The sequence below is a fragment of the Galleria mellonella genome, unplaced genomic scaffold (assembly GCF_026898425.1).
Source record: "Galleria mellonella isolate WM207_F2 unplaced genomic scaffold, CSIRO_AGI_GalMel_v1 utg37, whole genome shotgun sequence".
Classification (NCBI taxonomy): Eukaryota; Metazoa; Arthropoda; class Insecta; order Lepidoptera; family Pyralidae; genus Galleria; species Galleria mellonella.
Genome location: NW_026442087.1, coordinates 3,098,440 through 3,114,157, shown reverse-complemented (window position 1 = coordinate 3,114,157; position 15,718 = coordinate 3,098,440). Strand labels below are relative to the sequence as shown.

The 15,718-nt window shown below is 33.1% G+C and overlaps 1 protein-coding gene across 1 annotated transcript in view; it reads left to right on the top strand.

Moving 5' to 3' along the window:
* The first annotated feature begins 829 nt into the window (after positions 1 to 829).
* Positions 830 to 15,718, top strand: part of LOC113515656 (protein amalgam-like) — a 97,312-nt gene continuing 82,423 nt past the window's right edge. Inside the window, exon 1 of the mRNA XM_026899916.3 lies at positions 830 to 1,079. Within this exon, the coding sequence (XP_026755717.2) occupies positions 992 to 1,079 (88 nt within the window). The 5' untranslated portion in view covers positions 830 to 991. The remainder of the gene's footprint in view (positions 1,080 to 15,718) is intronic.

The window sequence follows — 15,718 nt, the reverse complement described above, 5'->3', positions numbered from 1 at the left end:
TTTCTAGAGATATGAAACACTTGTCATCACCACTTCAGCCATTTGTCCATTGCTGGAAATAGGCCTGCCCCATAGACTGCCACTAGGAACAGTCTTGGGCCACCTGCATCCACTGACTCCCTGCAATGCATTTGAAGTCGTCACTCCATCTAATAATGTGTCTTCCTACACTGCGTTTGTCTGTACGGGATCGCCACTCAAGAATCTTTCTTCCTCATCGGTTGTCGATTCTTTGAAATATGTGACCAGCCCACTGCCACTTCAGATTGCTTATCCCGAAGAATAAGCAAGCTGAAGTGGCAGTAGGCCAAAGTAACCGACATATTCCGAAGGCTATGTCGGTTACTTTGGTTCTTTTGAGGATATCGTCGTTTCAAATTTTATCAAGCTGTGAAGACGGTATAAATTCGTTTGATATTCAAAACTGTCTTATTAAAGTCTGACATTAGACGACCAATTTGAATGTTACACAAATTTTGGTTCGAAAAATGAGCGATTGAATTAATGAGTACCTATAATAATGGATCAAGATCTTCATTCATTCCACAAGGGCCAGCAACGGATATACATAACGTGCCAATAAAATATTATTATCATAACGAATACAACGAACCATCTCGTACACTGGCTGGTCCAAAACTGTCGACAATTACTCAAGTCAAAAGCCAGTAGCAGTAAAACTGTCAAAAGAAAACAGAATAATTCAAACGGGAACGCTTGAGCTTATAAAAGGAAATACGGTTGCATACAACACTGAACGGGAACGGTGCACGCATGCGCGTGTCGCCGGCTCCTCGAGCAGCCTTCGGCGTGTAATGCCAGGAGTAGTTCGCAGCAACGCGAGCGAGCCTATAGCCGTTCCATATTCGAAATTCGCACGGCGCGCGTTCGAATTTCGAAACTTTATTCTATCGTCGCAATGTTAAATGATAATTTGAAATGGCAATTTGTTACTGGCCAGTGTAATTAATTCAATTAATTGTGGTCGGATATGAGTTTGAGAGACTTTGTGATGTGGGCGCACATGTATTTTATAGTGTTGGGAATTTCAGTGTTGTTCCGATGTACGGATTCCGTTGGTAAGTTTTTGTTTTTTTAATTAATAACATTTTCGGAAGAGTAAAATTAAGTACAACAGATTGTATGGATTATCTTTATACTATTGTGGCTGTCATTCCAATATACAATATAATTAATATATGTATTATTTCGTGATTTAATAACATACATAGCAGGAAAGTTAGAAAATTATATATTTTTTTTAAGTTGTATATTATTTAAAACAGACGACTTCGAAAATTTGGAGTTTTTTATAGTTATTCTTTTTTTAAATATAACTACTCAATAATTGGAATATTATTATGCTATATTGTACTAATGTTTTTTAATATAATTAATGTATAAAAAATTAAATCTTTGTATATTAAATACGTATATATTTTCACTTTATTTTAATGATTAATAAAATATAAAATTTATTTAACTATTTGTCAGAGAAATTAAAAACTAACTTAATTTGACAGTACTAATTAGAAACTTCTCCTACTGCATATTCCTTTTGTATATCAAATTCCTATGTGATGATAAAGAATTTTGAACAATAAACAAACAAAAAGTTTCAAATAAATACAGAATACAAACAAAAAAAAAACCAGGGAAATACAAACAAACAAAACCAGAATATTAAAACGAAGCGGCGACAATAAATCAATAAATGCGATTTCGTTACATAAATCATACTGATTGATATTCAATCGGTACTTAACAAGCTTCACGGGATTAAATGCTATCAGTAGGAATTATACAATACACCCGTTTATCCGTTTATCACCGGAGAGCGAGTGTACATGCGAATGGATACACTAATCCAAAAATAATAACACCTAATCGACCCTCCAATTATTCGGAACGTTATCGAGTTATTTCAGCAGTGGGATTCCGATTCTCACCTCCCCGCTGCCGATTCACGGGATGAATATTCAATCGGATACTGGCCTGAGAGGGGAATTGAATCAAAAGAAAATAGCACTTTAAAAAAGGAATCCTTTTAAAAATGGAATCTTTAAAAAAAAAAGAATCTCTTTGCGCAATGGTTGTTACGAGGCTCGTCGGACGCTTCGGGTTATAATTGGGTTGTTGGATTGAGAACTCGGGATCCCGGGATTGGGATCCCGTATTTGAGTGCTTCTCGTGAAGCAATTAGGTATTAATTTGTTTAGCGGAGCACTCGGGTGAACAATTGATGTGGTTATACGAACAGAAACGGGATATCGGCCCGCCTTTGCTGTTTTATTCGATTAGGACCGGGATTATTTATTGCCCCGGTGTGATGAACGATGCCCTGCTTGTATAGGTGTATGTTGCAGATACTGTAATTCAATTATCTATACATACATCTATCATTATGCTAGGTCTTATTCAGGGTAGACAGAGAAAGTTTATTTTATTAACTAATAACAAAATCCGAGTAACTACATTTCAATGATCAGTACTTAATATTGTTTAAAATAATGTTAAAGGAATGATAAGCTTGTTAACTTTGGCGTTACCAGCGTAAACCACTATTGGCAAGATATTAGTAAGAAATGATAGGTGAGGATAAAGTTAGATCATTTGGTCCATTACCGTCACGATTCTACCAAAATCAGCCACAAGGGGGGAAAGGGATTGTTAGTAACGGAGACTAAGAATCCCATTGCTAGCAATACCCAACCAGGTCGAGCTCATCGCGGTACCCCCTGGAAACTATCATGGTTAATTCCTGATGAATTCATCATGATGGGCTAACTGGCCTGTCTTCATTCTCATCGATCACCCTTCACTGGTGCTCCGCCAGCGTATCCCGTTAGCGCAGGCGGGGTTACCATTCCATTTTCACCCATCAAAAAAAATCTGCCATAATAGCTTTTATTGTCTTTTGTCTTGAGGTCATATTGATACGAATACGATATATTGTTAATAATGGTTTCTATGGCTTATAATCTAGCGTTTTCTTTCCTAAAAGACAGGGGGTACCTGCAAGTTCTCTGATGTTACGGGTACGGATAGGGGGTAAAGGAGTTATAGCCGATGATTTTTTTTAATGGATGATAATGGAATGGTAACCCCACCCGAGCTATCGGTATACACCGGCGGGGCACCAGTGAAGGATGATAGGTGATGATGAAGCAAGTCAGTTAGCCCATCGTGACGAATTCAACAAGAATTGTTCACGATGGTTTCCAGAGGGAACGACGTGGAGGTCGACCTAATAAGGCATATTGCTAGCAATGGGGCTGTCAAACTTCATTACTAACAATCCCTTTCCCCCTTATAGTCGATGGTTAGTCTTAGGTACATAGGTATGAAAATGTCCAAATGCTTCAACAAAGTATGGATGGTATTGTCAATTGGCGTTTTATTGCTGTTTAAAATCGTCACGTTTTTACTTTCTTTTTACAACAAACGAGCATGCGGCTCATCTTATGGTAAGTGATTACGCCTACCTATAGGCACCTGCATTATAGAAATTGCAGGCGTGCTGCTGGCCTTTTAAGTAGACAAGATCAGACAACCTTTGGGTAGAAGAGAAAAGAAAGAAAGCAGTAGCTATTTGGCTGAACAATCCAATACCGTATTTCACCCCTTAAACCGAAACGTAGTCATCTAAGGATAGTTGCTTGGCTGCAGAAATACAAGTGTTAACTATTTGTATTTGTAACTGATATCTAAAGTTCGAAGGGCGACAAGGGGTCGGCAACGTGGCTTAAGGATCCGACACCAATAGGGCGAAACTCTCTCCCTATTTCACTACTGGAACGACGACTTTAACAGCGTTCGTATTTAAGCTTACCGAAGTGTGACAACGTCGGAATTATCTGTCAATTGTCAAAAACAATTTTCAATATTTCTAATTAGAATTGATTGATTATTCAAAAAGTGCTCGAACATTGAATTAAAATTGAAGTAATATTTCGTAAGCAACTTCCAAAGACGGTTCTTAATTCAAATTTTTGCTATTCTGCGTTCTAAATTCAAATACTTTAAATCTACGACATTTTTTATTCACGAACTATCTGATTGCTCATCGACGTATTTTAAAATAAGAATAATATAATTACCAGCTACTTTTGTCGCTACTGAAGCCGCTAAGAATTTCTTTTGTCTATGAAGTTACTTTGTTTAAGAAACGATTAAAATGAAGGCACTACTACATGTATATTGCAGACCGTTTCATACAAATATAATAAAAAAGCAATCTTTTTTTTTTTTTGAAAACACATTCTATTTGTTCAAAAATAAATTAACATCTGTAGTATTATTTTTTCTCACCTTTGCAGTACTTGCGAAATCTGCACTTATTTCACAACTTATTCTGTATATACTTAGTAAGTCTCATTTATTTCCCTCCATCATGATCTTTTGATGAAATCACTACCCTTTTGCTTTGTATATTCTTATGTTTAATAAATTATACAAAATTTCTAACAAATTTTAATAATATTTACTAGAAAGAAACAGTCTTGCCAATATATATACATATATATATATATATATATATATATATATATATATATATATATATATATATGCGGATTAGCAACCGCAGCTAGGCTTTGGAGATGGTTAAAGAAGGATGCTGCTGCCAATCCCTCGCCCTCACTTGGTCGCCTTTTACGAAACCCACGGGAAAAGAAGAGGTATCCTATACTATACCAGGACTACACAGTATAGAGGTAAATAGGCCTTTGTCATTCAAAAATAAATTAATAAATATTTCAATAAATTGATCCATTATTGGCTGTATTTATAAAAGACTTAGCGTGTAAGTTGCTTTTTTTAAGAGCTGTGTGTGTGATTTTTGTATTAAATAAATAAATACAGTAAATTCATAATGAAATTGTTACTACAATATGAATTCAAGCATCGTTAGTATGTAAATTATATAATACAATACGCCTTACTTAACAATTAATTAAAATACAAGTAAATTAAAATACATTTATTTTCACGAGCTCTGTATTAGTTGATTATGCTACAGTGAATTCTAATTAGTTGAAATATGTTAGAACGAGTTCAAATTTTATATTGTTTAAGATATTATTATTTGGGCGAAGTGAATTAAATGTTGAACAATTCTAAATTAATTAATGAAAAAGATATTATTATTTGGGCGAAGTGAATTAAATGTTGAACAATTCTAAATTAATTAATGAAATTAATATAACACAAATGAATTACGTTAATTAATTTTGTACACTCACTTTAATTTGTTTACTAGAGTTAATTGATTAAGTCAATTTCATTGATAAATATTTACATTCGACTTTGTACACGTGGATGTTCGAAGTGAACAAACAAAATGGACTACTAATAGTGGGTGCACAGTAAGATATAAATTTTAAACATTCAACCCTAATGAAGTAAAACGGGGTTGAAAGTTTATACGGAATTTCGTTTAGAAGTTACGTGAAATTTTAGATTTTGGCTGTTGGTTCCAAATAAAAATTAATATTTTTATCGGGTTTTATAGATTTAACCATAAAGGGACGAAATATGGGATGAAAGTTTGTGTGACAGTTTTATTATAATTGAAGCTATTATGATAGAAGTACGAAACTTTAAATTCAGGCTTTTGATTAGAAATAAATAAAATACTTTTCAGCATTTCTGGAAATTTTTGAATGAAAACTTCTATAAGAATTCTGTTATATTTAAAGTTAGAAGTATAAAATTTTATTTTAAAATTTTAGATTAAACACAAAACTTTTTAACAGTTTTTGAAAATTTACGTATTCACAAGTAGATTTACATCGTCACAGATTTAATGGGGAACAAATTGTAGTGTAAATCTTGTAAAATTTGAATTTAAGTCGTAACCCACTTCGCCATAATGTATTAAAAGTGAGGCCGTGCCCACCTTAAAATTTCCTGATGCCCACCCCTGGATCAAGAATGGAGCAAGTAATGTCTGAAAGTTAATACCCATCATTTAAAAGGGTCACTCTCCCCTCTACCCTCTACCCTCTGACAAATAATTTTAAATACTCCAACGCTTAACGTTTATAATTATACGAATTTATAAGAGGTAGTACAAGGACCCTTAACTTAAAAAAGCTAGCAAAGCGTACGTGATTCCTCTGCATTGGTAAATATTTTATGCAAGTCGATGCCAAAAAAAAAAAGTATTTTACGCGGTCGCTTTCCATCACACTTGACGGATGGACGCATAAAAAGCAACGACGCCAATTGTGACGAAACTGGCTTCGTTCTTGTAAACAAACACGTTCGTTTGACGTCCGTAACAGTTATGAACCGTACGTATATTGTACGTACAATAACCACAATGTATTTTCTATGAAAAATTCAATCCTTTTTATCAACGTACAAAGGGCACTAAAGTGGAGTGGAGCATTAATATTTATATGAACATCATGGACTTGCTCGCTGTTCTTACCGGCGCTACTATTGCTCGCCTTTTTTTTTTTATAAGCGACGATTTTTGCTTATAAATATGTAGATTTTATTTAACAGGTAAGAGCTAGCTTTGTAAAATAACATTGGTGGAGCAATCATTTTTTTTTATGTTATGCTTTCAGCTTATCAGCTTATGTACGTACATTATCATTTGCAATTATTTACACATTTTTATATATGTTTTATATAAATTAATTTAGCACTAATAGAGACTAGCTTCACTGCCAATTTTGTCCGCATGATCGGGATATGTTTACTAACTGAGATGAAAAGTAACCCATGTTCTTCCTTATCCCATATAGTGTTTCATTTGTTTTATTTTTGTTTTATACAACTTAGAATGGCAAACAAGCTGACGGCCCACCTGATGGAAAGTGGTAACCGTCGCTTATAGACATAAGCAGTACCATGGACATAACAGAGTATACTGTTTCGACCATGATACCTCCCATGCGTTGCCATTCCTGAGGACTCAGGTGTTATTCCTCTGTACCCAGTAAATTCACGCCATATCCCACCCTTAAAACCGAAACACAGCCGTGCAAACACAGCTGCTTCACGGTTGAAACACGAATGGGACAGAGGTACCCAAGCAATCGACTTTTGTACAAAGTCTCCCTCTGGTACGTATATAATAAATTTTATAGTGATTGGTTAAGCCATTTAGGGGCTATAAGGTAACAAACAAATAAACTCCCTTTCACATTTATAAGATTAGTAAAGATATCAACAAGTACATAAAAGTTTACAATCCGATCGAATCGATAGTATATTTTTAGCTCACCTGCAAGAAGGTGATGACCATCGTCTATGGGGGGAAGGGATTGTTAGTAATAGCCACGTTGCTAGCAATATACGCTAACAGTTGAATTCCACGCGGCTCCTTCTGAAACCCATGTTGGTTAATTCTTGTAAATTCATCAAGATGAGTTAACTGGTCAGCTTTAATCCTCATCTATCATCTCTCACTGGTATTCCGCCTGCGTATACCGACAGCGCAGACGGGGTTACTGTGTTCAATATATTGTCATCTATTAAAAAATCTTTAGCCTATTAACGTAAACCTTTTACCATTTTACCACGTATGCTTTTTTATATAATTTATAATTTAACATTGTTTGCCAACTGCTTTAACCATGTTGTTTGACCCAGACAGGTGTACACCTGTCTGGGTTTCAATCTAGTTTCTACTATATCTAAATATCTTTATATAAATGTTTATAATGTTATTGAATGTAACCTGTTGTATTTACCTTTTAAATAAAAAAAAAAATAAAAATAAAAGTAAACCACACCAAGGATACCACAGAATCTTTGTGTAACCACCATGATATCTCTCATGTGTTTTTATTTGTGAGGATTAAGCTTTTATGCCTTGTAATTTTAATACCATTTTCCACTTATAAAACCAAAATACAAGGATGTTTTATTGGAGTAAGAGGATTGTTAATGATGGGGTCAAATGGCCCCATAACCAGCAGCATGTTTTTCGTGTGATTATTATTATTCAACATTAACAACGTCACAATTTATCATTCAATACATACCCACCACAAATTTTGTATAGTTATTTTATTTTTATTTTTTACACAACACACTTTAAGCACACCACTGTGTTGGTCAAGTTATTCAAACATTATTGTTATTATTAGGACCCCGCGGGTTGGCGAGGCGCGTGCTGAAAATCAGCGCTGTAGTGTCCCTGACACTACAGCATAATGCTGAGCACGCGCCTCATTTTGCAGGTATTGCGACGCACGCACACACACACACACACTCATTTTTGATGAAATTGTTATAATACGAATCGTTTTATTTTTCTTTTTTAATTTTATATATTTTTTTTTTATAAATATTGTTTGTGTTGCTTCTTTATTAAGAATTATATTCTTAATATATGGATTTTTTTAACCCCTGTGTGGGTGTCATCGTATATTTCTTGTAAAATAAAGTTTCTTTCTTTCTTTCAATATCAGGTGGATCTCCATACCGTCCCTGTGGAAGCCACAGTGGTTAATTCTAGTTGAATTCGTCAGGACGGGCTAATTGACCTGCTTTCATTTGCATTTGTCATCTCTCACTGGTGCCCCTTCAGCGTATACTGATAGCACAGACGTTGTTATCATTCCATTTTGTTTCATTAACAACATACCTTTAAATTCATTAATAGTTGTAAATAAACAATATTTCTCACACGTGAATTTACAGGGTACAGAGGAATAACACCTGAGTCCTCAGGAATGACAAATCATGGGGGGTATCATGGGCGAAACAGTAAACTCTGTTATATCAATGGTACTGCTCATGTCTATAGGCGACGGTTACCACTTTCCATCAGGTGGGCCGTCAGCTTGTTTGCCATTCTAAGTTGTAAAAAAAAATCACATTATAAGACTTTTTAAATGTTTTTTATGCAACTGAAAATGGTTTATTATTCTTTTACCATTAAAAAAATATATGTTGTATTACTCTTATTTATCTAGCATGATTATTTATATATACATATATATATATATATATATATATATATATATATATATAAGATATAATAAAATGTTTTCTTTTGAGATAACAAATGTCGCTCATTGCTTTACGGCAACGATAATGATGTAAAACATCTTTGCCTGTTATTTTCCATTTCTGCTGGATTCTTCAAATTTCCTTTATGAATATTCGTTTCATATTTATAAGGTGGGTTTGCGTAAACATAACTAGTTCCTGTTAACTCACGTTTTATTATTATATACGTACATATATATCTTACATGCTAGTCTTCCATTGGGGTAGGCAGAAACAATGGAAAGCCCAAATGCTCTGATCCAAACACACCTCTTTCGTTTCCAATACATTCATCAATCTATTCATACACATGCTCCGGTTACAGGTACTTTTAATATGCTTTCTCTTTAGCATGTCGCCTATTTTTATTATTATTTTGTTTTATTTATAATATTTTTGTACCAAAAGTCGGTTTTTTTTAAAGTAAAATTTATTTGCTGCATTCAAACTTTGATTTCTAATTTCCTCCTCGATTCATTCAACTGATTTCCGAAAATACTTTCCAATATTGCAGAGAGTTTTGATAAGGAGTTTACGAGAATCCTGTAATACTCTATGTGTGTTGTTTATGCTAATTAAAACTTTTCACATTTTCTTTGAAGGATCCTTTGTTTTTATACAACTTAGAATGGCCATGACATTAGTACCATGGACGGGGGAAAGGGATTGTTAGTAATGGAGACTGAGAATCCCATTGTTAGCAATATACCCAACCAGGTCGATCTCCTCGCGGTTCCCCCTGGAAACTATCATGGTTAATTCCTGATGAATTCATCACGATGGGCTAACTGGCCTGTTTTCATTCTCATCTATCACCCTTCACTAGTGCTCCGCCAGCGTATCCCGTTAGCGCAGGCGGCGCTACCATACCATTTTCACCCATAAAAAAAAGTAGTACCATGGACATAACAGAGTACACTGTTTCGCCCATGATACCCCCCATGCGTTGACATTCCTGAGGACACAGGTGTTATTCCTCTGTACCTAGTAAATTCACGCCATATTCCACCCTTCAAACCGAAACACAGCCATGCAAACACAACTGCTTCACGGTTGAAACACGAATGGGACAGAGGTACCCAAGTTTTTTTTCTCTCTGGCAACACTGCCGATAACAGTCTTTGTCAGTTGGCTCTTATTTATTTATTGTTTTTAATTTATTACTTGTGAAATAACGATACTAGTGTATATAATCAGTGAGTTTTGGTCATAAGTAACGTCGATTGTTGTTGGTGTGCAAATCTGTGATTTCTTTGTGACAAAAATCTACGTTACAAAATTTGTGGGACCGCCAACTGTCAAAGTATTGGTAATTTACAATAGAAGTCTTGGATTTCTATTGACTCCTTTAATAATTAAATACAGTTATTACACTTCACTATTACTATATCCATTTACAAATAAACAATAATATTAAAGTCAAATATTCGATAGTGAAGATCGGTTGTTGTTGTTGAGAGGAAAAAAAAAAAAAAAACTACCCACTAACATAAAATATTATTGCAATAATTACAGCTCATAAAATTTATTTATTATCATATTGATAATATATTCCAAATAGCTGTGCGAAACTAAACTTATGTATTTTATTAAATAACAATACAATATTAGTAATCCATAGCCATTGCTAGATATCATATGACAAATTAAGACATATTTACTGTAGTGGTAATATATAAGATTAATTATTTTTTTTGTAACAGTATTGGTATTTAAAGTTTTTACTAACAATATTTATTTATTTATTATTAAATTATTTATTGTATTATTTTATTGAAGGGAAATAGCGCACTTTCAACACTGTATTTCTTCTATTGAATAATATTCATTGTTGTCTTGTTTCGTAGATATTTAACATAATAATTAAAAATGATGTCCCGCAGAGCATGTGATCTTGATGCTAAGCTCAAGGTGACACTCTTAGAGTTAAAAAAATCCAATGAATTAAATAAGGCCTTATTACAGGAACGAGATGAAAGTGAGATTGAAATTAAGTTGATGTCTGATAAATATGTGGCTCTGAAGAATGACCTAGTGAAGATCAGTACAGACTTTGAAGTTCTACATATCGAAAAAGAAAAACTTCAAGAAATTGTAAATAAATATGATCTGTGCAGAGACACATATGAGTCAGCATTGCAGAAAATCACTCATCTAGAGCGGCACCTTGAGGAAGTTCAATCACAAAATAAATCTTTGTTGGATCACAGGCGGTTGAGTAGTTATAACGAGACCATGGATCTGTATACAGAAATGTTAAATACTACTAGTGATCAAACATCTGCTCTGCCCCTTGTGACCATAGATTTGACAAATACACCAAGCTCCTATAGTCCTAATAAAGTACCTATTAATAGTAGTAAGAAGTTAAAAAAATATGTAAAATTAAATAAATTTATTCGAAAATCAGAAAATTTAGTGAAAAGTCATAAAAAGTGTTTAAAATCAATTATTACTAGGAAGCAAAAAATTGACTTATCAATAGAATTAAATAATTGTAAAGAAAAAATATATAACAAAGATTTAGAAATAGATGAATTATCACAAAAAATTAAACTATTAGAGAACTCGTTGTCCAATTTATCTTTGAAATACGAATCAGCTAAGAATGAAATACATGAATATTCTGATCAGTTGGATAATTTAATAAAATTAGGTAACTACAACATGGAGCGGTTTGTTTCTCTTACGGATAGATGTCACTGTAATTCACCAGAGTCTGATAACTATATCCAACCGTCCCACCATAATCAGTTGAACATTGATATCTCATCCGTCACGGAACCAGACGTTTCATGTTTACCCACACGAAACAGTACAAAAGTAAATAAATGCAGCACTGTACATGAAACCATCAGGAGAACAATTGTTTATTCAGATGAATTTGGCAAGGATTTAGGTAGTTTATTATCGAACTGCCTCTCGCAACAAGTAATAAATAATTGTTTTCCGGGATCAGGTATATATAAGATTATAAAAAATATAGTAAATGAAAAATATGATATTCACACGACCCTAGTAATAGCGTTAGGGAATTGTTTGCATATGCGTAAATCTGATATAGTTAATTTAATAAAATCATTATATAATATAGTGGAGCTTGGTATAGGTAAAATATTATTATGCGCATTTCCCTACTCTCAATCCCTGACTAATGAACAGAATAAGTTCATTTATAGTATAAATAATTTAATTTATTCGATGACATATCATTGTAATGATATATTTTATTTTGAAAGTAACAAATTTGTTACAAATTATTATATGACGGGAGGTAATTTTTATCTTCCTAAAAAACAAAAAAAGACTATTGCTAGTTTACTAGCGTATAACATTTATGATCCCATTATAAGTAGTATAACGGGTTTAATTAGTAATATTAGTAATTATACTAATAATGTGACATGTGTTAATTTAAACTAACATCTACGACATTGGTTAAGCCACAGGATATGGTCATTATTCATCAAAATATTCGTGGCTTCTCCAGCAAAGAATTAGAATTAAGTCTTTTCTTAGAATCTAACAATGTACGGGTGTTATGTCTGACAGAACATTGGCTTAAACAATATGAAATAATTTGTCCTTTTGAACATTATAATATAGCTAGTTTTTTTGCTAGGAACAATGCCATTCATGGCGGGTCAATTATTATTTTAAAAAATGATGTAGAATATAAAAACCGTCAAGACATTGTAAATATTTCTATTGAGCAAACAATTGAATTATCTTGCGTAGAATTAGTTACTTGTATAATAATTTGCGTTTATCGTCCGCCATCGGCTTGTTTTGATTCTTTTGAACTGGCTATGGAGGAAGCATTGAGACGAGTCGCACGGAGGAATAAAACATTATTTGTATGTGGCGATTTTAATGTTGCTTTATTATCGGAATGCTCAATAAGCTTAAGATTGATTAACTTATTTAAATCATTTAATTTGCACAATCTTTTTTTAGAACCCACTAGGGTCGCAGGAAATTCTGCAACTTGTATAGATAATGTTTTTTGTAATTGTGAAGTAAAGGTGAAAATGAATTTCGACTGTCTTGGATCTGATCATTACGGACAAAAAGTTATAATTGAAACTAAGGGATCCAAAGGGACTCAAACAATTACATGCAGACAAATAACACAAAAGAATTTGGCACGTTTTAAAAATAAAATTCAACATAAAATATCTAGTGTCATAGTACCTCAATATGACCCGGACATTGTATGTGAACATATTTTTAATTTAATTGAACATGAAGCTAGTAGTGAATTTAAAACAAAAACATTTTCAACTAGTGTAAAATCAAAGTTTTGTGACTGGGCCACGTTTGGTATTTATAAGTCTAGGGCTAATCTTTACGAACTTTACGAAAAACGAAGCTATATATCCGATCCCTTATTTCATGAACATGTAAAATCTTATTCGAAAATATTTAAAAAGGTTTGTCATACAGCTAAGTCTCTCTATTTAGGTAAAATAATAACTAAATCTAAAGATAAAATAAAAGCCACTTGGAAAGTAATAAATAGCGAAACTGGAAAAGTTAATTTTCAAAATAGCAAAATAGCTTTAAATATTAATAACAAATTGGTAAATTCCGACACAGAGGTCGCGCATACATTCGAATCTTATTTTACTAATATTCCATTAATTACGACACAGGCTCTGAAATCTTCCCCGTCTGCTGCTGAAACTTTACTAACAGACAATGTTAGCAAGTCATCAGCTGTATTTAACTTTAGACATACATCATCAGTAGAAATAATGAAAATATTCAAGCAGCTTAATAATAAAAAAACAGAGGATCTATGGAGTATATCTGTTAAAATACTGGATAGTATAATGGAAATTATTGCGCCCTCTCTTGCTTTTATTTTCAATAAATGTATAGATGAAGGTAAATTTCCTAACATAATGAAAATTAGTAAAATCATACCGCTTTTTAAATCTGGAGATAGGAGTGACCCAATAAATTATAGACCTATATCCATACTCCCAGCACTCAGTAAAATTTTTGAAAAAATAATCCTTATGCAACTTGTCAGTTATTTCAATTTAAATAATTTAATCCACAATAGTCAATTCGGTTTTTCCAAAGGTCGTTCAACTACAGACGCAGGTGCAGAGTTGCTTAGACACGTATTTGCTGCATGGGAAACTAAAATGGATGTGATAGGTGTTTTTTGTGACCTTTCTAAGGCTTTTGATTGCGTTGATCATAATACATTGCTAAAAAAACTTGCTTTTTATGGCGTCAAAGACAATGCTTTAAATTTAATAAAATCTTATCTATCTGATAGAATACAGAAAGTGAAGATTAGCAACGCTACGTCTGACGGGTCACTTGTGCAAATGGGTGTACCTCAAGGATCTATTCTCGGTCCATTTTTATTCCTAGTTTACATTAATGATCTCCCATATGCCATGCAGGATAGATGCGGCATAGTATTGTTTGCAGACGATACTTCATTGATTTTTAAAGTTAATAGAATGACTAATAATTATGACGATGTAAATAGTGCTTTGCGGCGTCTCCTGCACTGGTTTACAACTAACAATCTTATGTTAAACGCTAAAAAAACAAAATGTGTTAATTTCTCTCTATCTAAAAGTTTTAATATTAATTGCAATATTAAATTAAATGACGAATCTCTCGAATTTATAGAATCTACTGTCTTTCTAGGAATCACACTAGATAATAAAACACAATGGGGTGCACAAATTCAAAGCCTTGCAGCGAAACTAAGTTCAGCAGCTTTTGCCGTGCGTAAAGTTAGACAGTACACTGATACTGATACTGCTAGATTAGTCTATTTTAGTTATTTTCATAGTTTACTCTCTTATGGAATATTACTATGGGGAAAAGCGGCAGATATTAAGAATATATTCATATTACAAAAACGTGCCGTTCGAGCGATCTACTGTATGAAGAGTCGTGACTCATTAAGAGAGAAATTCAAAGAGGCAAATATTCTCACCGTTGCTTCTCAATTTATATATTCAAATATTCTATATGTTCATAAAAATCTTGACTTATTTCCAAAAAACAGCAATATTCATAATATTAATACTAGATTTAAAGACAAACTTGCTGTCCCCAAGTATCGTTTAGAAAAAGTTAATAGGTCTTTTATGGGAATAGGTATAAAAATTTACAATAAGATACCAAAGGATATGTTGGAATTACCCTTAAATAAATTCAAAACATCTGTTAAATCATATTTACTGAGCAAAGCCTATTACTCACTAAACGATTACTTGAATGACGAGTGTGCATGGCAATAGTTGTTCATGCACTGAATTTTCATTTAATGTTAGACATAGACACCTATATAAATATACATTGTAAATAAACTGGCTTTAAAAAAAAAAAAAGTAATTCAATTGAGTTTCTTGCCAGTTCTTCTCAATTGGATCTATATACCGAACTGGACGGTAGGGAAAATATAAAATTATAATGTAAAAATTTGACGTTCATAAGCGGCTAAAATGTCCTACATGAATAAATGATTTTTGAATTTGAATTTGAATTTGAAGCAATCGACTTTTGTACAAAGTCTCCCTCTGGTATGATTAATCTGGTACAAAATTAATACAATTTTATGAAGGCTTTTAAATCATCATCATCATACCAGCTGTTAATTGTCCACTGGTGAATATAGACCTCCCTCTTGGGGGGTTTTGCCAGTAGCTGTCATGTTTGATAGGCG